At 40.6% G+C, this 25,931-nt stretch overlaps 1 protein-coding gene across 3 annotated transcripts in view; it reads right to left on the bottom strand.

Annotated features, from left to right (window-relative positions):
* LOC126278148 (phospholipase A1 member A-like) overlaps positions 1-25,931 on the bottom strand; it is a 150,108-nt gene that overhangs the window by 12,218 nt on the left and 111,959 nt on the right. For all 3 annotated transcript variants that reach the window (XM_049978042.1, XM_049978040.1, XM_049978039.1), the window contains exons 6-7: positions 23,851-24,036; positions 21,764-21,941 (exon numbers count right to left, since the gene is read on the bottom strand). In XM_049978042.1, the coding sequence (XP_049833999.1) occupies positions 21,764-21,941; positions 23,851-24,036 (364 nt within the window). The remainder of the gene's footprint in view (positions 1-21,763; positions 21,942-23,850; positions 24,037-25,931) is intronic.

A 25,931-nucleotide genomic window follows, 5' to 3' on the forward strand; every position in this document is an offset into this window, starting at 1 on the left:
GCACAAGACTTATAAGCAGCAACGACCACATACAAGATTACGACCAGACACAAACCCTACACCACAACATGATACATGGGACAACAGAGATTCAAACACTGATAAGGAAACAGATGACGACATGAACAGACAAGTGTCACCAGATAGTAGCAGATCACATGACTGCAACAATACTACAAGTAATATTTACATGGAATTTTGAAATATATTTGTAATAAGAAATAAAACAACGAATTTTCCTGCCTGTATAAAGTAAAACAAGTAATTCTTTAGTTTTTGGGATCATTATTTTCACACATGTGATTGAATAATACGTAAACTGTAGAAGGTGCAAACTGTAAATCAAGTGAATTTTATAATATTGTACATAAACATACAAATACAGAATCATAAGACTTAATCAAACGAACACGAACTCACAACACCGATCAGAAGTGCCTTTCTGTGAGACGAGTCTCGAGGTCACCGTTCCGTCGCTCCTCTCCCGTTCACGGCGCGGGAAAATGGAGGAAGTAATTGTAGGAAGAAATAGTAATGTTAAACCTCATACACAAACTACGTAATCTCACGATGTATAAACATACAGTAGTAATAACAATAGAATAAACAACGCTAATTTAGGAGAGCAGACTCGCAATGTTTACCGATGTCTTTCCACTTGAAGTAGTCATGCAAAGGGACCTCTTTTATTATTTAAATCTTTCCTTGCTTCTATTTTTTCTTCTTAAGAATATAGGAAAATTTTTTCTTTCCCAAAATGTACTTTATGTATCACATGTTTTCATTAATGATGTAATTACTTAAAAGACAAGAAAGAACAACACCGAGAGAGTCTGTAGAAAAAGACGAAGAGTCTGTCTCTGCAGTTTGTTACTACTTTCTAGTATCAAACGACCAAGCATAGTTACCAAACCGGTGAGTCGCTTTGTAATGCTATAAATAAATGAATGAATGAATAACAAATAAAATTAAACCAATCTCGTGAATGCTGTTATTAACCTGCCCTACCCGTTCGGTGGTTATTCTCAAACCAACGATGTGTTGGAAAATGATTTTTGTCAACCTGTTCTCGCCTATTCTCAAAGTATTTCCGTTGAATTTGTCTCCGTTACCCCACGAATCCTGTAAAGTTTTCGCTGTATTTGTAAAAATCTTCATTTTTCCCTGGTCTTCCACGATCCATCTAAAGTTTACTGTGTTTCTGATGTTCTCCTTTGAATCTTTCTTACCTCTTCTAATGTGTTCGCTGTTCTGTTTAATATATGTTACTTGTTCTTTGATAATAAATCTGTGGATATATAATAACAGTTAAAAAAATCAAAAGTAGTAACAAAGCAAAAATTTTAAAAATAAATTTTGCTGTCATAGGAAAGGGACACCTTATTCACATTCTGGAACTTTTCTATTTTTACTAACTGGTTTCGGCTTCTTGTACCGTCATTAGGGCATTGGGAAATCACCAGAAGATGATCAGAGAGGCTGAAACTAGTTAGAGAATAAATAACAATTCTTCTAGTATATAATTTTATGTAATTATTATCATGTTGTGTCGAAAAACAAAAGAACAATTTAATTATGATAATTTGTCATTAACTGTTTCGAGCAGAAACAAGTTTTAAATAGCTCAGAAACTAGTGACGTTTGACTTTGAAGATGCTGAGATTTCAATTTCGAGTAATCTGACAGAATACATTGAAATTTAATTAGATATACCAAATATCTGTTAATTATTGAGAACCACAAAGAAAAATACACGGAGATAATAAAGCTGTTAGAAGCACAGAATAGGTGTCCGATTACCCTCAAAAAGTTTGAGAGCGTCTGTGCTGATCGATAACGGGATATTTTCCTGACGCAAAAAGACGCGCGCCCGACCCAAAGAGTAGGCAGGACGCCGCGTGCCGACAACCGTGACAAAGTTTCCCAGTTGCAAGTAATTGTGGGTGTCTAATCGCTGAAGCAGGCAGTCGGCTGTGTTTACCGAGTTTAGAGGCAGCTTAAGTCCAGCATTTAAATTAGGTGTAAATTGTTGGTCTCCGGGATACGCGGAGATAACTAAAACTTAGTAGTTTCTTGTCAGAAAAGTTTTTACTTCAGCGGTGACTCTGCGTACGTGCCTGTTACTCCGCCTGATACGCTGAGCGGCAATTATCAACACGCACAAGAAAACAAAACAGGAACTGCGCCGAGCCCCGTGTATGATACGCCGTGCTTGCTGTCTCTACTTGCGTCTTCGTGGTATGCTACCAACCGTACAATACAGCTGTGCGTGCAGCATAAGTGTCATACTGCAGGGGTAACCGTGGCGAATTCGCTCTACTTCGGCTGTTTGCTGTTACTCTATCCATCCGCGACCGTTGTGAATAAAGTTGTCCAGATTGCTTAATACATATTTTTATGTACAGCAACGTTTCGGCTTCTGCCATCATCAGATCAAAGATGAGACCTGTTAAAGTTAAGTGTCAGTTGCAATGGAACCTACTACTATGGGTAGCAGAATGATTTGACACTTGCGAAAGTCCTACGTATGCCTCAAAAGACACCAAAACACACTTTTACATTATCCTCACGACCTACTGACGCAAAATATGTGTGATGTTTTTAGAGGTACGGGAGTTCGATCTGTTGATCTCGTCATTTGTCTTATTGAAGTTTTATTAATCAGTTCATTTTATCTTTTTCGTACGTAGAGTTCATTTAAATTTCTCTTCTGAGATAACAGTTGTATAAGCAAATGTTATCTATGCGTTTATGTCGCATAAGATAATCACATTTTTTATAATTTTGCAGTCGGAATATAAAATTAAAATATTTCAATAATTATTTCATTTTTGTTCTTAAGCATTTGAACACAGATTAATAAGATACAAAATCCTACACTGTAGGTAAGATGTCAAAAGACTGACGTTTGTTGATGTCTGTCAACATCTATGAAAATATGTAACAAATGTTGACGGCATCCTGTATCACGAGACGACAAAGCTAAAGTATAAGAACCTTCAACATCGCAGCGCGTCAGCAATGGTTAGTTAATATATCAAAAAACTAAAAACCCGCCTCGATTGCGGAAAAAGCTCCTAGTGTTAAATGTTAACCCAGGTTTCGGCGTAAATAACTTCACCTTCTTCAGAACAACAATAAAACCCACAAGTGCCTAAGAAGATCTTTGTCAATGATTAAAAGAACACCATAGCTATACATCGAACATAGGCCGGTGTGAGGTGGAGCGTACACCATGAAGTAGTCGTTTTGGCTTTGCACATATGTACTGTTTGTGTTTTCTTTTTCGTTGATAAATGTATAGCTATGGTGTTCTTTTAATGATTGACAAAGGTCTTCTTAGGCACTTGTGGGTTTTATTGTTGTTCTGAAGAAGGTGTAGTTATCTGCGCCGAAACCTGGGTGAACACTTAACACTGGGAGCTTTTTTCGCAATCGAGGCGGGTTTTTAGTTTTTTAATACAAAGCTTAAGTGTTGTGTGAGTACAAGTTTTACGTGACCAAGAACAACATGTTACGAATAAATTAAAGTATTTCACGAAAACAGATGTCGAACGTAAGTCACAAACAATACCACTATCGCTAATTCCGCTTGCAGCATACAAAAATCGAGCAGAATCCAAGGCTACAATGAACTTTCGCCCAGAGTGGCTATCTAAAAGGTATGAACAAATTATGATGCGGTACCTATTCTCAAATATCTCTTAAAACATTGCAGTATATAAATTATGTTGGCGTAAATTTCAGTTAGCAGAAATGAAGGTAGAATATATTGTAATTATGTAATAGGCGTATTTAAACTGTTTTAGCATGTAATTATCTGAACTGTTTCTTATTTAAATTGTTTTGTTAATTAAATTGCATTGTGTATTATTGAGAAAGAGCGGGAAACCGCGCATAGATACATTTTGAGAAAGAGCGGGAAACAGCGCGCAGTAATACATCTGTAATGGTAGCAGGGATTGTCTGCACCAAAAACCATTGTTGGCGGCGAGACCGCACTTTTGTAGCATTGAGCGTTGGAAGCGAGCAGTTGCGAGTAAGATGTGAGACGAGGCAGTCGTAGCTAGCGAGACATGAGAGGAGGTCGCTGTAAGCGAGGTATGAATTAACACTTTGAAAGAAGCGGTGTGCTCGCCAGCCACTCGCTATATGTAGCGCAATGCTAGTTTTTAAGAATTTTTGTAAAGAACTATGCCCCTTGTAATTGTTTGTCAAGATCGTTCTCAGAATATAGTTATGTAATTTTGATGGAAAATTAGGTATGTAGCGCAACGCTACTTTTTAAGAATTTTTGTAAAGAACTATACCCCTTGTAATTGTTTGTCAAGATCGTTCTCAGAATATAGTTAACTTCTACCAGATTAAATGCATTAAGAATTTTCTATCCCAAAATCGTTCACGTAAATGCTTTACGGAATTTATTGTTATCTTAAAAGAAAAGTCTAAACTGAGCTTCAGCTTTTATCAAATCTAAATTAACTTCAACTTAAAGAATTCCAGTCACAAAGTATTATGAAACTCCACCAGCAGCTTATAATTATGTTAAAGAGAAGTAAGTATATTCATTCCACAGTTTGCTGTAGCAGTCAGATGGCGATCCAGTATAAATAATTAAAAGTAAGAATCAGTCTTAATAATTTCAGGTAACGACTGAGGGCCACGGCGACAACACATTTTATGTTTCGTCGTAATAATAAGCAGGTAGTCTTGACAGAGCAGCAGTTAAAAGATTTTAAGAGACGCAGCGTTCAGTCAGCAAGCAAACGTTCATCCAATATTAGACGGAAAGGTTTCACTTGGCGATATCCATTCAGTACGACATTTTAGTGAATCTACTGTGGATATGAATATACTGACTTTGATAATAGTGTGAATAAGTTACTGTTAAGTGGCGCAACGCATATACTAAAGTGTATAACTTTTATTCACAGGTCATCGGCAATTCTGTTTGCTTTATTGATTCGGCGTTGAAAAGTGTTTGTTCAGTGTTGAATCCGCTTTGAACAGTGATATATTTTGTTGCGTGTGATGATTATAGACAATGTCCCGCAGAATAATTACTCGTTCTCAAACTGATAAAACTTTTTGTTGCGTGTGATGATTATAGACAATGTCCCGCAGAATAATTACTCGTTCTCAAACTGATAAAACTGTACAAAATACTGACGAGAGATTCTTTTCTGGAATAGGCAGTAATAATACGTGTGAAAACCCTGATTCTGAAACGTTAGGTGAACAGACATTTAATAACTGTAACAATATGGAAGCGTTTAACGAACAAGTAACTTCAGAAATGCCCACAGACAATGAAACGGTAGTGCAAAATAATTTGGCATTAAATGCAACAGACGGTACACAGTAACAAATTCCGCATAGTAGACATAACAGTTTCAGTAACGAAACCACTACAATGCAGTCAGACAGAGAGACTCCATTAAGCACTGATTTAGATTCAAACGGTACACAGCTACACAACCTGCGTAGCAGATCCAACAGTTCTCATGACCAAAATTCCGAAATTACGGAAAACGTGACGCAGTCACAATCATCTGAGGATGTTCAAATGAACACAGATCTACAGCCTTTAACAACGAATACAAATACACACAGAAGTCAATCCGAAACGGATCCAATAATGGCATTTTTGCTACAAATGAGACAAGACATGAATCAAAACTTTAACAGAGGGTCACAAGAATTAGAAAAAAGGTCACAAGATCTAAAAAACGAAATTAAGGCAGAACACGCACACACAGATCAGAAATTAGACAACATGTACCAAAATCTAAAACACGAAATCAAAGTAGAAATTCAAACAGTCGCTGAAAAATGTTCACAATCAACACAAGAATTACGCGACAAAATTCAAGAAATATCCGATAACCAAGCAACATTTGCAGTTAGTATACGGGAAACAATGACAGAAAACTTTGCTAAACAAAACGCTCAGATTGATGAACGTTTTAACAATCACACAGAAAACTGTTTGATACGTCACCGTAAACTGGTGCGATCGCAGGATAAAGAACGAAAAGAATTACTACAAACAATCACTAAACAGCGTCAGGACGACAAAAAGAAAGTGTTTGCCCAGGGCAAAACATATGTAGACAATCACATACAGTCGATCTCGGAAGAAATTGAAACGGTCAAAGAAACAAATAATCAAATACAAGACAGGCTTACAGAAATCCAAACACAGACAATCGATGTGAAAACTTCTACAGACACTGAAATCCAGAATGTTAAAGATAAATTAACAGAGGACGTTCAGACACTAACTGACAAAATAGAACACATAGAAATTAACCATGACACAGAAAATCTAAAGGCAGATTTTAAGAAAGTCACCAAAAGCAACCGTAAATTACGAAACGAACTGACAGAAAAGATCAATGAACTCACTACAAGAATAGATCTTTTAGATACTAACAATGACGAGAGATCAGACGACACTGCACCAGTCCCAGTGCAACAGAACTCTAATAGTAATAACACGCCATTGACAAATATACAACAAACTATCACAGATCTAAAATCGCGTAATGATTCAGTGCATCAGCAAATAAATTCTCTACAGCAAGAGATAGCGGACGCACAAGAAACCGCCGCACATAATCATTTTCAACAGAACACACACCGTTACGAAATGCCTCAGATCCATAATACATATAATGTTGGTAGACTTCAGAGAGTAAGAGATTTTACCCAGGAAGAAAGACACCGGAATCCATATTCAAGACAATACGACAACACTTACACACACAGACATGACAGTTTTGATCACAAACATTTTCTTTCAGTTAGAAAGTTTAAAACATTTAAAAACGACAGGGCGCAAATACATCCGTTGGATTTTATCCAACAGTTCAGGGGAGCACTTCCACCATCATGGCCAGTACAACATAAGTTAGAATTTATTGTCAGTTTTCTTGAAGGAGAACCAGCACGACGAATGCGACCAATTGCTAGACAATGTTTTTCCGTAGAAGCATTTGAGGAAGCATTTTTATCAGTATATTGGTCTGACACTACACAAAACAGCATCAAAGATCGGCTACTCAGTTTGCCAAACTTTGAAAATTCTACCTTTCCAACAATCACACAATTTTTCGAGTACATGGTGGAACAGAACCAGTACCTCAACGAGCCATACAGTCAATCGGCATTAATACAGCTTTGCATTTCAAAACTGCCCAGAGCTTTGAAAGTGTCATTACTGACAGGGCAACAAAAGGACAATGTATCCGCTTTTAGAGACATCTTACAACTATTAGAAGCACACCAGGCAGACTACGCATTTGTTAACAAAAATTTTTCACGACAGAACGGAAAACAAACAAACTCAGCTACTTTTGAACAAACACGATTTGGTAATAACAATCCGAGTAAACGCTTTCGCAGCGAAAATGACAACGAAAACAGGAGTAATGAAAAACATTATACTGACACGGTAAATTTATATTCAGGACAGCAACAGAATCCGAGACTTAACACGCAACCGAATAGGTCAAATTTCCATATGAATCATCGCTCAGATAATGCGACCGGGGAAGGCCATTACGCGGGTCGACCGCAAAATGAACAAAAACAAACTTTTCTACGGGGTGCAGGTGGGCTGCCGTACAGTCACAGTTATAACGACAGGGGAAAAGAAAACGAACACAGACCGCCGAGGACGTTCCACAATGACAATTTTAACGGAAACTACAACAGGGCCCAACAGCTGCGTTACCGTATGAATGTACCAGACACCTGATTTCATCCACCAGACACTGCTAATAATCAAAACGGCAGAACCGTACAGTTGATAGAACACATACCAAACTCCCAAGCTGAAAATCACATATCGAAAGAATTATGACTAGAGAAAACCTGCAATGAATCTCTTAATGTCGATACTATGAAATCACACAGAGAAAACATAACGACCGAAAATGCCATTACATTTGACGACGTGAGAGACACATTGTTACAGGAAAAACCAATCCTACAGAAAACAATATATCACCCAATAATAGAGATAAATTTACAGTCGCACAATATTTTAGCGAGGTATACACATCTAAGTTATGGACACTACGGAGCGAGGAAATGCTTTCTGATTCTGCGACAAAATTGCCACTTTAATAACATGGAAAAACACATAAGAAAAGTAATAGCATCATGCAAGATATGTCAAAAAGCTAAATCATCAACAGTGTCACACATTCCACCATTGTATCCCATCATACCGGTTAAGTTAAGACACATGGCAGCAGTGGATCTTTTCGGTCCAATCCCCAGAACAAATAATGGTTATAGTTATATTTTTGTAGCTGTAGAACTAACATCCAAATTTGTAACATTTTCTCCACTAAGGAAAGCAACAGCAAGAACAGTATCAAGAGCGTTTGTAAGAGATTTTCTATCAGTAGTAGGACGTGTACAGAAGGTTATTTCGGATAACGGTCCGCAGTTTAGGTCAGACGTATGGAAGAAAATGTTAGAAAGTAAGAACATAACACCTATTTACATATCAAGATATCACAGTTCTTCCAACCCATCAGAAAGAATAATGAAAGAGATCGGGAAGTTATGCAGAATTTATTGTCATAAAAGACATACAACATGGGATAAATATATTTTACAGTTTCAAGAAGTGATAAATGCAATACCCAATGAATCTACGATGCTATCACCAACCGTAATACTGACAAATAAAGACCCACCGAACAAAATTACCGAACTAATTACTTTTCCTAAGACGCGTAGGCTTCGACATTGTGAAATAATAGACACAGCATTAGCAAACACTAAAAGAGCTGCAGATCGGCGGAAGAAACAACAGAAGTAGGTAAGTCGACTACAGAAGTACGAGATTGGCGACAAAGTACTGATTCGCACTCATTTTCTTTCCAACAAAGGTAAGCACAGATGCCGTAAATTCGAACTTCTGTATGCAGGCCCTTACAGAGTTCGTAATATTCCACACGCTAATGTAGTGCATGTGGAAACGCTACGTAAGAAGAAATCATTAGGGAATCATCATGTATCCAACGTGAAACATTTCTTGACTTAAATTTTTGCATTTCAGCTGACGAAAGGACGGCGTGACACGTAAGTATGCAACAATGGTAGTTTCAGCGCGCTTCAGTAACAAACAAAGCCGCGACACGCAGCGGGCCGCTAATATTTCACCGTACCTTAAAGAACACAGCAGTACTTAATGATGCTACGCCAGCCAAGACAAATAAAAACACGAGAAACATTTCCTAACTTAAAGAGAACATGCAGACAACGACACGACGTATGAATTTGTGCACTGAGAGCTCATAAATGAAAGAAATTTTTTTTATAACGTGACATAATTACTTAAGAAAATGTCGATTTTTGCAATAGCTAAACTGATAATATAGATCGTTCATTAATCAATTATTTTAGTGGTAACATTAACATGTACTCTTTATTCCAGAATGCAGCATTGTTGTCACACGTCATCAAAATGAAACGTAGTTTTAGTTAGAATAAGGATGTGAATCTTTAGGTCACGCAGATAGCTGACGCTAATTGTCATTACAGAAATTTTATAGGTCATGCCGGGAGCTGACGTGATTTTGCAGCAGTTAATATTATGATAAAGTGTTTTATAGGTCATGCCAGGAGCGGACGAGAAGTACCAGAAGATGTTTATTGAAGTCATGCCGTGCACTGACGATAATTAATACTGAATGTTTTATAATAAGTTATGCCGTGCGCTGACGTTAATTAATGCTGAATGTTTATAACAGGTTATGCAGAGAGTTGACACAGATGCAGAAGAAGAATGTGTATGTTATGTTAGTATATAAGAAATGTATAATGTTAAGAAATAATTTTGCTAGCATGTGACACATTGCAACACTATGGATGGGGACCACACATTACAATGTCTAACCAGAATAATGTTTACCTTAATTTTCAGCTGCAAAAGAATACTTTAAATAATTTTATGACAGTAATTTTATTGTATATTATGACCTGACATTTGACGACTCATAACTGACGACTACACCCCTGAATGGAAGATAAAATTTTAGGACAGTAAGTCAAGAAAGAAACTAAGATATGTAAATACAGAATAAGTAATAATGTACTTGTCTATAACAAATCTGTATACTATCAAATACTGAATAAGTAGGAACTTTTATGTCTTTTATATATGGGAATAATTTTCTGGAAGAATTCTTAAATTAAAACTACATATTGTTACAAATTACGACACAACATATTTTGTCATAGGGAAAATTATTTGGTAGTCAAATTATGGTACCAACAATGTCCGTGAACCCATTGCCAAAACAATTTTACCCGTACCTTAATTCCTGTGCATCCCCATGGTTATTGAGCACAGAATCAGTGAATTGTGAAACACGTGACTTCAACCAATGATGTTCTCGACGAGGTGTTTGCATACCTAGATGCACACCACAGCCCGATGTATGTCAATTGGTGCCTGCATACCTAGATACACACCACAGTATGATGTACGACAATAGGTGTTTGCATACCAAGATGCACACCACCAACCTTAATGGACCATTGGAGATGGAACTTAATCCTGATGTGGCTGCGGCAACTCAGGCTATTCGACGACGTACTTAGTGTTTGGGTACACTAAAACTATGGAGCAAGGCGATGATGGAACCACATGGCGAAACCTGGTGTTGTGCTATGTGAGGGAAAGGAACAGACTTTTGAGTGCATTCACAGACAGTTGCCAGTGCTTTGACCATGCTATCCAATTCCTTTTGTACCTTCCTTAATTGTGGTACTAAGAGATGCCAATTTGAATTAAATGTTTCATAATGTAAACTTTCAATTGCTTCATATGATCTGTATATTGATTTTCACATTTACTCTTATTCTTGTTGTTAAATTTAAGGGAACCAAATTTTACTTGATGTACAATTCCTACTAAAACCCTTTCTATTTACATATTCTCTTTATTAGAGATAGACAAATCATTTCGTATGACAGCATTTGTGTATACACTTTGTTCAAACTATTTTCTATAATCAAATTTTATACTTATATTGAGTCCATATGACTCAACAACGTAGTAAAATTTTAAGAAAGCCGAGTAGCGGCATATGTAATTATGTAATAGGCGTATTTAAACTGTTTTAGCATGTAATTATCTGAACTGTTTCTTATTTAAATTGTTTTGTTAATTAAATTGCATTGTGTATTATTGAGAAAGAGCGGGAAACCGCGCATAGATACATTTTGAGAAAGAGCGGGAAACAGCGCGCAGTAATACATCTGTAATGGTAGCAGGGATTGTCTGCACCAAAAACCATTGTTGGCGGCGAGACCGCACTTTTGTAGCATTGAGCGTTGGAAGCGAGCAGTTGCGAGTAAGATGTGAGACGAGGCAGTCGTAGCTAGCGAGACATGAGAGGAGGTCGCTGTAAGCGAGGTATGAATTAACACTTTGAAAGAAGCGGTGTGCTCGCCAGCCACTCGCTATATGTAGCGCAATGCTAGTTTTTAAGAATTTTTGTAAAGAACTATGCCCCTTGTAATTGTTTGTCAAGATCGTTCTCAGAATATAGTTATGTAATTTTGATGGAAAATTAGGTATGTAGCGCAACGCTACTTTTTAAGAATTTTTGTAAAGAACTATACCCCTTGTAATTGTTTGTCAAGATCGTTCTCAGAATATAGTTAACTTCTACCAGATTAAATGCATTAAGAATTTTCTATCCCAAAATCGTTCACGTAAATGCTTTACGGAATTTATTGTTATCTTAAAAGAAAAGTCTAAACTGAGCTTCAGCTTTTATCAAATCTAAATTAACTTCAACTTAAAGAATTCCAGTCACAAAGTATTATGAAACTCCACCAGCAGCTTATAATTATGTTAAAGAGAAGTAAGTATATTCATTCCACAGTTTGCTGTAGCAGTCAGATGGCGATCCAGTATAAATAATTAAAAGTAAGAATCAGTCTTAATAATTTCAGGTAACGACTGAGGGCCACGGCGACAACACATTTTATGTTTCGTCGTAATAATCAGCAGGTAGTCTTGACAGAGCAGCAGTTAAAAGATTTTAAGAGAAGCAGCGTTCAGTCAGCAAGCAAACGTTCATCCAATATTAGACGGAAAGGTTTCAATATATTGTCGTCGAAAACAGAAGCAGCTGTCACACCAGCGATTATCGTTTCCTCCCTTTCATGCAGTTCACTGTACCAGAATAGCTTTGTTAATGAAACTGTTCCGCTGAGATGTTAACTATGGTAAAAAAAATGCATACAAGCATTGGAAATCTTCTTGCTATAATTTCTCTCGATGGAAACGTAAATAATTTTGTTTACAGGCCAGTGCAGTCTGACGACCTTAGCTAGTGGAATTGTAGAACATTTTCTGAATTCAAACGCTATGTCTCACCTGGAACGAACTAATTTCCTTCACGAAAATCAGTAACGGTTCCGAAAATATTGTTCATGTGAAACTCAACTCACGCTCTTCACACATGATATTCTCACTATCATGGAGAGACGAAATCTGGTTTATCCTATTTTCTACACTTTCCAAAAGCTGTTTAACCAATACCGTTTAAAGAAAGTTCACTCCTGTGTGGCATCCAAGTTTCCGACTAGATAGAAAGTTTCCTGTAGTGCAGCATGTAATCTTATGTACAGAAATTAAAGTGATGCCTTGTATGCTCCAGCGGAGTGTAATAGCATCGTTTTTATTCACGGTACACATTGACAACTTAGAGAATAATATCAGCTGGAGTTTCAGATTTTTCGCAGTTGTTATCTTCGTAGATATCGTATAGGGTAACAATTGTAGTAATAACCAGTTTCGAACATGCCTACCTGAGATAGTATTGATCAAAACTAGTAGAAATCTTTGTATAAACACATGCGTGGAAATCTATACCCGTTGAGATACGAACCAATCTGTCCTCTCATTCTCATCTGTCTGTAACGAAGACCTAGACACTATAGACAATGGTGAGTATGGTTAACACTCATCGGACACATCCTACAGCCCATCTTCCTCTTTGAAATACATCTGGTTCCGTTTCGGATTACGTCACACGCTCCTGTAACTTCTGCACGTTGTCGATGGGTTGGGCACACACCAATGCATTTAAATATCTCCATAACCGGAATGCAACGGATCCAAGTCTGGCAAACGAGAAGGTCATATTACCGGAAATGCCCACGAAAAGTTCGGTTGTAGCTAAAGAAGATGACTAGTGACGATTCAGTGGTAGCGAATTGGAAAATTGAAGTTTTTCTACAAAAGAGATTACATAGAAAAAATACGTATCGGCTAAACTAACAGGCAACATATAGCGCATTCAAAGAAAGGTAGTGGTAATGGCCACATGTTTCTGTGAACGGCGGAAGAAAGTGCAACCGAAACGCATGCACTTGAACAAAGAGAGTATACAGCTCGCGAGAAGTTGTTTGGAAACATCCAAGAACATTTACATCTACATCTTCATCCATACTCCGCAAGCCACTTGATGGTGTGTGGCGGAGGGTACTGTGAGTACCTCTATCGGTTCTCCCTTCTTGCCTTTTGCAGGAAAAACGAAGAGTATTTTTCAGCCCACTACGTACCAACACTACTGGAACAGTGTGGATAAAACTAGGGTAAGAACAGGTGGTCATTTTTCTCATACTCCGTACAGGAATAGAAACAGAAGAAGTCTTAATACAATGTGTCTCACAAAGTGGTTTACATTGTTGGAACTTTAATAAGAGAGGAGGTATTAAAAATAACCCAATCCAATTGTGATTATATGGTGCTCTCATGACTAATGTGTGTTATCATTCATTTTATTTTGTTTATTTTCAGTTGACACTAACTATACGTATATAGCAAGAAGGCTGGAAACTAGTCCTTGGAGCAAAGAAAGTTGATTTTGAAGTGTTATTGGAAATGTGAAAACACGAAAGAAGTACAGAGACGACGGTGGGCAGAGTTTGATACTGCGCCACCGTCAAGTGTAACAATAACGAAAATATTCGACAGATTTGAGAGGGAAGTGATTTTGGATGGTACGAAAGATGGATGGACGCATTGGTACAAAGTTTCACAAGATCCCCAAAGAAGCCCACATGGCAACCAGCGCGTGAATCAAGTGTAAGTAAACTAGCGCATTTTAAAGCAAGCGAAGTTGAAACCCTACTTTCTCAGGTTGCTTCACGCGATGAATGAGAACGATCTGGATAGTTGCCTCGAAATCTGTGAATTTATTTGCGATAGTGAACAGTTGAATGATACCACTGTTTGGTCTGATGAAGTGACATTTAAATTGGGCACCAATCACGATAACTGTGTGTTCTGGGCAAGAGATAATCTCCACTTTACACAAGAAGGAGCTTTAAATCCACCTAGGCTATCAATGTGGTGTGGCACGTCTGTGAGAGAAGGAACAGTGACAGGTATCAGATACCTTATCATTTGCTGTTAACCAGCCATATCGACATGATGATTGCTTTTTACAAGTTGGTGCGCCGTCACATTATCATCGTGACGTGCAGCAATCCTGGATGAAACATTTGTTGACAGTTGGATAGGTCGACGATGGAGTATTACGTTTCCACCCAGATCTCCCGATCTAACGTCGTTAGACTTCTTTCTGTGGGGAACTCTAAAGCACGCTGTCTACTCCAGAAAGCCACGTACGCAGAATTACATGAGATTAGCGATTGTGACTGTTAGTGAGTCCATTCCAGTGGCAACCGTAACACCTGTTTGTCGATGTGTTCCGCAGCGTTTCAGATGCATTATTGCCGCCGATGGAGGACATTTTGAACATATTCAACAGCAAATAACCAGTGCTGTCGTGACCATCTATGTGGCTTACAAATTCATATTTTGTTATTTTCTTTCGAGTTATTAAAGTAAACTCGTTGTGCAACACTCTGTATGTAGCACTATAGAAAGTATTCCCCGCCAAGCACTTCACCATAATTCGTAGAGTGAACTAGTAGCCGTAAAAAAGGATAGAAAATAATGTAATTTCACGTAAAGCGCGTTTACCGTATACTAAGAAGAACACGATTCATCTTGTAGGTAATTTGTGGCTATACAAAATGAGAAAATTAGCACACAGAGCCTCGATCTCTGGCAGCAGAAGCAGTTGCAATCCGACTGGGCATCGACTCGAAATGATGTTCTTTGACAGATGAGGATACCTTACTCCACAACGCTTCAGCACAACGCCAAACTTTATTAATCGTGGTAGTTGGCGAGTGGTGGCGTGCAAACCTCTGACCAAGTGAATTTTTCTGGGGGCTGACAGATCTGGAGAACCTGCTGCCCAGAGCAAAGGCAAAGCGCCTTCTGTATTGGACAGGACAGCACGAGCAACAACCGGGATCGAGTTTTGGTTGAAAGGTAAAGTCTTGGAGACTTGCAAGACAGGACGCAGGCACTGACATTAACAAGTTATAAATGTAACAGCTGCAGCGCCAGGTCCAAGTTATCGGCTATGGGAACCAGAGTGATCTTTTTGTTTGGCCAATGGCAACCCATACCACTATGCTATTTGCTGAGTATATATGATGATGACAAATGCCATCTGCTAACTTTGTTCGTGAAGGATCCTTTACACACAAATACGCCCATTGTGATGCTGTATCAAGAACCGGTACTCGTCTGAAAAGAAGACGTGCCAGCACTCCTGTGTCTAGTGAGCTCGTTCGCCACATCACTGCCGGCGCACCTCTTTGTTGTCCTATCAATGGAAGCCACCACAATGGACGCCGCGCTGACGGACCGTGGTGCTCCAGATGCTATCGCATTGTCCATGTGGACGGTACGAAGTGTGTTCCACAAGTAAAGTGACTTTATATTTCTATGAAAAAATATTTATTTACTCATCAATATTCATGTTGACCCCATCAAAGTAATCCTCCTCAGATACACTACACTTGTGCCAACGCTTCTTCCAGTCCTTGAAGCACTTCTCACAAGCACGTTTTGGTATAACCTTGAGTATTTACAGCGATGAAGTTTTTATATCCTCAATCGTCGAAAATCTTCGTCCTTTTTTAATCGGTCTCTTCCGTTTAGGGAACGGAAAAAGGTCGCAAGGGGCCAAATCCGGTGAATATGGTGGTTGAGGCCTGATTGTCGTGTTGTTTTTGGGCAAAAAAGTCTCACAACAACGATGAATGAGCAGATGCATTGTTGTGATGCAAAAGCAATGAATTGTTTTTCCACAGTTTCGGACATTATATGCGTATTGTTTCTCGCAAACGGTGCGTAACGTAAAGGTAACACTCATTGACCGTACGACCTTGAGGCAAAAATTCGTGATGCACTACGCCACGGTAACTGAAAAAAAAACTGTGAGCAAAACTTTGACATTTGATCGAACTTGGCGTATTTTTCTCGGTCTTGACTCTCTAGGATGCTTGCATTAGGATGATTGGGCTTTGGTTTCGACATCATAACCGTAAACCCATGTTTCGTCACCAGCTATGACCGATTTCAGCAAATTAGGATCAGTCATTCAAGAGCTCCTGAGCGATGCTCGTGCGACGGTTCTTCTGATCAAAATTGAGAAGTTTTGGAACAAACTTCACTGACACACCTCGCATGCTAAAAACATCTGAAAAATTGCATGACACGAGCCGACCGATATGCCAACATTCTCAGCAACTTCTCTTACGCTAATTCGACGATTTTTACAAAACAATTTTCTTCACATCTTCAACGTTGTCATATGTTGTTGATGTGCTGGGGCGTCCAGGGCATCTTCTCGGCCATCTTGGAAGAGCTTGTACCACTTGTAAACTTTTTTTTTTACTTCAAGCAGACTCACTGTATGCCACTGTCAACATTTCAAGTGTTTTAGAGCACTTGATTCTATTTTTCACACAAAATGTGAGGCAAGTTCTTTGCACCATTTTTTGTAATAATCGAAAATCGCCGAGCACACTAAAACACGTCTAACCTTACTATTTCTCAATAACAAACGAAGTATGATGTGCACTTGAAACTGTGACATATTCGGGACATGTGTACCAACATAACGAAAGAAATGAACGATAATCGAATGTACGTTGCCCGAGCAATTTGAAAAGTCACCTCACTTTTAGAACAGTCCTCCTACATGTGTCTTCTCGGGCGATAGTCGCATAGAGCCGTTGAGATCCCCGATCTTCATCTATATCGTACTCCGCGAGCCACCTAATGGTGCGAAGCGGAGGATACTCTTTGTACTAACTAAGCCTGACAACCCTGTTCCACTTGTGAATAGCGCGTGGGAAGAATGATTGGCTCTAATTTCTGGAAATTTCTCGTCATGGTCATTATACGAGACGTAATGGGGAGAGGTAATATGTTGTCTGATTCTTCCCCGAAAGTTCTCTCTCAAAAGTTCAAAAGTAAATCTCTCCGTGAAGCACAAGGCCTCTCTTGTAAGGCCCAGTATTGAGTAAGGCCGCACTGAAATCACTGATTCCACATTTGCAGGACAGTCGTGGGATCCCGACCAATGTAAGAAGCAATATCGCTGACAGTAAAGCGCAGTCTATATAGGCAACGATGCAACCGTTGTAGAATCTGACAAATTCTGGTAGACGTGCCTCCTTCTGACAAGAGGCGGAACACAATCTTTTCACAAACAACCAACATTCAAATGCGATTTATGAATGAGAAACGCTCTGTTGTAATATTTATTTATACACAGACTTCTTTGAGCAGTTCGATGTAATAGCACTCGTTTGCATTCCGATCACGTAGTACATTTCATACCAGTTTGACGTTGGTGTCATGCTGCTTTAATGGTATTGCAGATTAATGGCCAATAGTGCATATATGCACGTAGACGCTTGTCAGCAACCTGTCCATAGTAAGTGCAGTTTTAGCCGCAGAGACACAGTTGCTGATGCTGTTGTTGGGCCCACTGATCTCGTACTAATGTGCATGTCTGGAAAGGAAAACGTCGTGGGATCGAATCCTGGTTGGACCATGCAGTGTCTTACTTTAACACAGCCTTCACCTTTAATGATGAGATTTCGCAGAAAGTACATACGGTTAAAGACTCCACGCTGAACTGTAGGGGCCCTTTGCCCCGTAGGGTTACTCCTATAGGTTAGGAACACGAAATTACCCGAAGTGTCGTCCAACCAGACCACTGTCCCGCACGACACTATACTGTCCGATCAGAAGTATCCTGACACTCACATTTAATGCGGAATTAACCACTAGATGTCACAAGTGGCGGATCCGCCAGTGATAAATGAGACGGGAATACTGTGTTGTCTGCACGGAACTAATAACACCAGAATGAGTCTGTCAGGAGGGTTGGGTTGTTTGGGGGAGGAGACCAGACAGCAAGGTCATCGGTCTCATCGGATTAGGGAAGGAAGTCGGTCGTGCCCTTTCAAAGGAACCAAACCAGCATTTGCCTGGAGCGATTTAGGGAAATCACGGAAAACCTAAATCAAGATGGCCGGGGGCCGGATTGAACCGTCGTCCTCCCGAATGCGAGTCCAGTGTGCTAGCCACTGCGCCTCCTCGCTCGGTGTCAGGAGAGCTCAATGACTTCGAACATGGATTAATAATTGGATGTCACATGAGTAATAAATCATCCCTTCTATGGCTGTCCGAGTCGACAGTTGGTGATGTGATTGCGAGTTGGATATGCGAAGGAACAACCACAGGCTGAACCAATACCAGGTGGGCCTCATGTACTGGCACAGAGCTCCCGTCAACTGTTGCACAGGTGATTGTAAAGGAATTGCATAAAATCAGGCGAAAGGATCACTCATCAGTTCCAAAATGCTACTAGCAGCCCAAATATCACAATGACTGTAAATAGGGAGTTAAAAAATTGGGTCCAATGTTCAAGCTGCTCCTCATAAGCCACACAGCTCTGTAGCCAGTGTTAACTGATCTGCCAGGCAGTGCAGTGAGTGAATCCATACATTTTGGCAGTCCGATGGACTGAGTTTCAGTTTGAAAAATCCTGGGATGCCGGAGGTAGCCCCTGAGGGTCTTCAACCCATATTACACCACAGAGGTCGGGGATGTCTATGTCCAAGGCATACCAAAATCACCATGGTAAACACCGGCTATTTACGTTCAAGATAATGGAAACAGCAGGGGGAGCGCGAGCCACGGCCTGCAGGGGGTATCACTGCGCCAAACCCTGATTGGCTGGAGACAGCTATTTAGGGGCTGGAACCAGCCCTGAAGCTCAGTTCACTCCGGATGCCGACTTCGTGGACTTCGACTGCTGAAGATTACGTCTTTGTCTCTGAATTGGACTTGTACTAGTGCGTGTATGTCTTACCACGAACCTTTGTGGAAAATTTAGAAGTGAACTTTTTGTTTGCCTCAATTAGGTGACTTTTACTGGCATCATTATTGTTGCCTTTCTTTTGTTGTTCAGTCACCAACCTTGTAAACGAACATAAATAAAAGTTTGTGAAAAATTGCGAATTGTCAGTCACTACGGTTACCTACCATGATGTGAACTACCAAGAATGTAATACCAACGAGATTATGTTATGGTATGGGGATTTTTTTCGTGGTTAGGGTACAATCGTCTTACTGCGCTTAAGAAAACGCTAAATGCGGAAGAACATGAACAGTAGAAGAACGATTGGGAGACGATGGCTGTTTGTATCATCATGACAGTGCACCCTGAGAGGAATCAGCATCTGTGAGGTAATGGTTTGTGGGCAGCAATATTCCTGAAATGGACTGGCCTGCTCAGAGTCTCGACCTGAGCCCAATGGAAAAACACAGAGAGAGTTAGAACGTCGTCTTCAATACATATCTCAACGTCCAACTTGACTATTTTCTCCAGTGTCTATTCCAGAGGAAGAACTGGCTGCCATTCCTCTACAGACGTTCACTTCATTGAAAGTATCCTCCGCAGAGTTTAAGACATCTTAAAGACGGTGGACGCATGCCATGGTAACGCCCAATAATAGGTGTCTGGATGCTCTTGATCAGATAGTGTACTGTTGCAGTTGAAAGTTCGAATCGAGAACAGCTGCCAAGATGAGTAACGTAGAAGTAAATATCCTCGGAGTAGTGAAGCAACTTAAATCACTTAATAAAAGCAAGTATTTTGGTCCAGACGGTATACCAATTAGGTTCCTTTCAGAGTATGCTGATGCTTTAGGTCCATACTTAACAATCATATACAACCGTTCGCTCGATGAAAGATCCGTACCCAAAGACTGGAAAGTTGCACAGGTCACACCAATATTCAAAAAGGTAGTAGGAGAAATACACTAAATTACAGGTCCATATCGTTAACGTCCATATGCAGCAGGATTTTAGAAAATATAGTGTGTTTGAACATTATGAATTACCTCGAAGAAAACGGTCTACATGGGTTTGGAAAACATCGTTCTTGTAAAACACAGCTAGCTCTTTATTCACATGTAATGCTATTGACAACGGATTTCAGATCGATTGCGTATATCTGGATTTCCGGATGGCTTTTGACCCTGTGCCACACAAGCGGCTCGAAGTGAAATTCCTTGCTTACGGAATATTGTCTCAGTTATGTGACTGGATCTGTGATTTCCTGTCAGTTCGTAGTAATTGACGGAAAGTCATCGAGTAGCACAGAACTGATTTCTGGCGTTCCCTAAGGTAGTGTTATAGGCCCTTTGCTGATCCTTATCTATATAAACGATTTGGAGGACAATCTGAGCAGCCATCTTAGTTGTTTGAAGCTGTCGTTTATCGACTAATAAAGTCATCAGAAGATCGAAACAAATGGCAAAACGATTTAGAAAAGATATCTGACCCTAAATAACGAAACGTGTGCGATCATCCACATGAGTGCTAAAAGGAACTCGTTAAACTTCGGTTGCACGACAACTGAGTCTAATTTAAAGCCGTAAATTCAACTAAATACCTAGGTATTACAATTACGAACAATTTAAATTGGAAGGAACACATAGAAAATGTTGTGAGGAAGGCTAACCAGAGAGTGCGTTTTATTGGCAGGACACATAGAAAATGTAACAGACCTACTAACAAGACTGCCAACACTACGCTTTTCCGTCCTCTTTTAGAATACTGCTGCGCGGTGTGGGATCCTTACCAGTTAGTACTGACGGAGTACATCGAAAAATTTCAAAGAAAGGCAGCACGTTTTTTATTATCGCGAAATATGGGAGAGAGTGTCACAGAAATGATACAGGATTTGGGCTGGACATTATTAAAAGAAAGGCGTCTTTCCTTGCGACGGAATCATCTCACGAAATTCCAATGACCAACTTTCTCCTCCGAATGCCAAAATATATTGTTGACACCGACCTACTTAGGGAGGAACTATCACCACGATAAAATAAGGAAAACCAAAGCTCGTATGGAAAGATATAGGTGTTCAAAAATGGTTCAAATGGCTCTGAGCACTATGGGAGTTAACATATATGGTCATCAGTCCCCTAGAACTTAGAACTACTTAAACCTAACTAACCTAAGGACATCACACAACACTCAATCATCACGAGGCAGAGAAAATCCCTGACCCCGCCGGGAATCGAACACGGAAACCCGGGCGGGTGAAGCGAAAACGCTACCTGACGACCACGAGCTACGGTCGATATAGGTGTTCATTCTTTCCGTGCGCTATACGAGACTGGAATAATAGAGAATTGTGAGGGTGGTTCGATGAACCCTCTGCCAGGAAATTAAACATGATTTACAGGGTATCCATGCAGATGTAGGTGTGTGGATACTTTTGATCAGATGGAGCACTGTTGCCGCTGAGAGGCTGCCACTGACCTGGGGTCGAGGAACTCGCCCATGAGCACCTGGTCGCCGCGTGCTGGGCAGAGGCCCAGCAGGAAGAGGCTGAGGCCGCCGCAGCGCCAGCCCCAGAAGCCGCCGGCGGCGTCGCGGCCAGCCGTCACCGACTCGGCGAAGTACAGCGGCGCGCGGTGGTGCGAGCAGCCGAACCGGTCTGTCGGCACGACACACGCCAAGCGCGTCACTTTGCGGCAGAGCGCCTCACCAGAATTATCCAAAGAAATTAATAATGATGCACAGAGAACATTGCGTTAGTCAAAATTAAAAAGAAAGTGTGGTGGAGTGATAAGGTGAAGGAGTTTTTACGAACCGGATCAAAAAATGCCCTACTATAAAAAGAAATGGCACCCCAGACTATCACTCCTGGCCGTCGGGCTGTGTGACGGGTGATAGATTAGTCTACTACCTCTGTCCGCAGTGTTTTCAGACACGTCTTTGGCTGGAACCCTCTTTGATATGGAATTGTTCTTCAGTCACGAGAGTCGCTTCGAATTGAGCAATGATGAGTGGAGAAGCCCTAGACAGAGGGATACCAGCCTGAATGTCGCCCGCCATACGGCCTGACAACCAGGAGCCGGTTTCCAGTTTATTTCATAGCGGGACCCCTTTGTTTGTCATCTACAGCACCTTTACAGTACAGTGGTACGTCGGCGATATCCTACGCCCCATTTGGTTGCCCGTCATGTGAAGCCATCCTTCATCAGGATAACGCCCGCCCAGACTCAGCGAGAGTTTCTAATGCTTATTTTCGTGCTTGCCAAATCCTACCTTGCAAGGTCGCCTGATCCGTCGCGAATTGAGAAAGTATGGAGTATTATAGGCAGGGCCCTCCAACCAGCACGGGATTTTGCTGATATAACGCGAAAATCGGACAGAATTTAACATAATACCATTTAGGTGGATGTCCAACAACTCCATCAATCAGCGCCGGGCCTAACAACTGCTTGAATAAGGACCACAGGTTGACTAATGCGTTATTGACTTCCTCAATTTGTGAAGCTCTTTCTCTTGAATAAATCAGCCATTTTTCTGAAACTGTGATCATTTCTTTGTGTGTACGTCTACATATTTCCGTCCCATTCGGATAATTCCTCCGTGGTACGTCTTTTGTGTTGTCTTATAGTGTATATCAGATCTATAATTTTCAATGCAACAGGGGTCTACTGCTCCGATGAACTTTTTGAATGATTTCGTGATGCTTTCAACTGCCTTTATTTCAATTGCGATTGTACAATTTCAGCCTTAGGCCATTTTCGAGTATTTTATGGGTGATAGTAGTGAATTATGCCACGTATGTATGTATGACATGGAGTCATAGGAGCACACATGGCATAATTAGAACTAAACAAATCCATAAAATACTTGAAAATTGCCTAAGGCCGAAATTGCACAATTGCACATGAAATAAAGAGAATGGCTTTTGACGGCACCATGAAATCATTCAAAAGGTATATCAGTTCCTTGACGATCTGTTTCTCGACATTATCTCTACACAAAATGTTGTTCTCCTTTTTCCACGTTGTTTCTCAAGTACTGAAGCCATCTGAAGATCTTGTAACTCTGTTTTCCCTCTCCACCATTGTTTTTTTTCTAATTGTGCAACTAAAATAGTATTTTTTTCTTCATTATTTGCCTCTTCCGACATAGCACATGCCTGATTATGCACAACTCTGCTGGCTGCTGCGGTGCGCTGACACTGAGGTGCCATGCTGTGTAGCGAAGAGGCAGCGACCAGAACGCTTGACGTGCGCAGGTCCGCATGTGACAGTCAGTCAAATGCGGCAGCCGCCCGACTGGAACGACGGGACGAGATCTCTCAGCGCACAGGACGAGAAGGCGTTTCTGCGCCGAGGCGACGCTATTTTGCGCGTCGTTAATACTGGCACACATTCAGGTTGTCTCGACTCAGTGTCGTAGCACTCTGAGAGAGGAACAACAATAAGGTGGCGCAACTCACCTCTGCTGTTAGTTACAGAAGATTTTTTGTTCCGAGTGAGTATCAAAAGTTCACGACTACCGCTGGCAGGTCAGTGCCAGAGAAGATGAAGGAGTACGCGACTGACCAGAGGTTTCGCCGCAGCCGGGCTGGTCCACGCCGCCGTTCAGGTAGAAGTCGGCGTGCCCGCAGCGCTCCAGCTTGCCCTGCACCAGCGCGTTGGTGTGCAGAACGTCCACCAGGAGCGCGTCGCTCGCGTCCAGCTTGTGGTCGCGGTTCGCAGTCACGAACAGCGGCAGCGCCGGATCCAGACCTGCAGGCGCACACACTCTGCATCTTTAATCATTTCATTTATTTATTTATTTAGCCTGATCTGGTTAGGACCATCAGGCCCCCTGCTGCATCAGACCACGGTTTCACTCGTACAGTATCCTTTTTACGTCATAGTTACATAAGAAATAAGAATTTTAATATGACAAACCGTATTAAAATGATTTGAGTGTCTATAGCGACAATGTAAGTAAACAATGCTGACTATGAACTAATAAAATTAATACTGGCACTTCTCCTGCTACTGCAGAAGCTACCACTAATAATGATACAGTAACAATAGTAATAATTGTGTAATACTAACAATTATGATAGTGGGAGAAACAAAAAGAATTTATTGGTGTACAAGACATATGTTATATGGGAAAGAAAATTTAAGGAGACTGTATCAGGTAACAGTACTGGGTAAAAAGGAAGAACTCGTTGGGAAGATGAATGCACGAGGATAACAAGTGTGCACAGGGACAACGGTAATCCTTATTGTTGCTTTAGTACAAACGTCACTAATTATCTTCTGATGCTGGAAACGTTATTCAGTTCTCTAATATAACGTGGCGGTTTATTTCAGAGTCGGGTTCCAGCTACTGAGAAGGACTTCAAGAAAGTGGCTGAACTATGGAATGGGAGAAAAAGAATTTTGCTCTCATGGAACAGGTGTTTCTGTCATGTTGTTGAGACAAGAGCGTTAAAGATGAGGAGAGATACGAGGGAAGGTGTACGTTTATAAGATAGTACAGAAGACAGAGGGTATGGATCAGTGGACAAAGTTAAAAACCATCATACAATATACGTTAGATGAGTATGTGCCGAGCAAGATCGTAAGAAATGGAAAAGAGCCACCGTGGTACAACAACCGAGTTAGAAAACTGCTGCGGAACGAAGGGACTTCACAGCAAACATAAACATAGGCAAAGCCTTGCAGACAAACAAAAATTACGCGAAGCGAAATGTACTGCGAGGGGGGCTATGCGAGACGCGTTCAATGAATTCGAAAGTAAAGTTCTATGTACTGACTTGGCAGAAAATCCTAAGAAATTTTAGTCTTATATCAAAGCGGTAGGTGGATCAAAACAAAATGTCCAGACACTCTGTGACCAAAATGGTACTGAAACAGAAGATGACAGACTAAAGGCGGAAATACTAAATGTCTTTTTCCAAAGCTGTTTCACAGAGGAAGACTGCACTGTAGTTCCTTCTCAAGATTGTTGCACAGATGACAAAATGGTGGATATCGAAATAGACGACAGAGGGATAGAGAAACAATTAAAATCGCTCAAAAGAGGACCTGATGGGATACCAGTTTGATTTTACACAGAGTACGCGAATGAACTTGCCCCCCTTCTTGCAGCGGTGTACCGTAGCTCTCTAGAAGAGCGTAGCGTTCCAAAGGATTGGAAAAGGGCACAGTTCATCCCCGTTTTCAAGAAGGGACGTCAAACAGATGTGCAGAACTATACACCTATATCTCTAACGTCGATCAGTTGTAGAATATTCAAACGCGTATTATGTTCGAGTATAATGACTTTTCTGGAGACTAGAAATCTACTCTGTAGGAATCAGCATGGGTTTCGAAAACGACGATCCTGTGAAACCCAGCTCGCGCTATTCGTCCACGAGACTCAGAGGGCCATAGACATGGGTTCCCAGGTAGATGCTGTGTTTCTTGACTTCCGCAAGGCGTTCGATACAGTTCCCCACAGTCGTTTAATGAACAAAGTAAGAGCATATGGACTATCGGACCAATTGTGTGATTGGATTGAGGAGTTCCTAGATAACAAACCTCAGCATGTCACTCTCAATGGAGAGAAGTCTTCCGAAGTAAGAGTGATTTCAAGTGTGCCGCAGGGGAGTGTCATAGGACCGTTGCTATTCACACTA

This window comes from Schistocerca gregaria, chromosome 6, assembly GCF_023897955.1.
Source record: "Schistocerca gregaria isolate iqSchGreg1 chromosome 6, iqSchGreg1.2, whole genome shotgun sequence".
Classification (NCBI taxonomy): domain Eukaryota; kingdom Metazoa; phylum Arthropoda; class Insecta; order Orthoptera; family Acrididae; genus Schistocerca; species Schistocerca gregaria.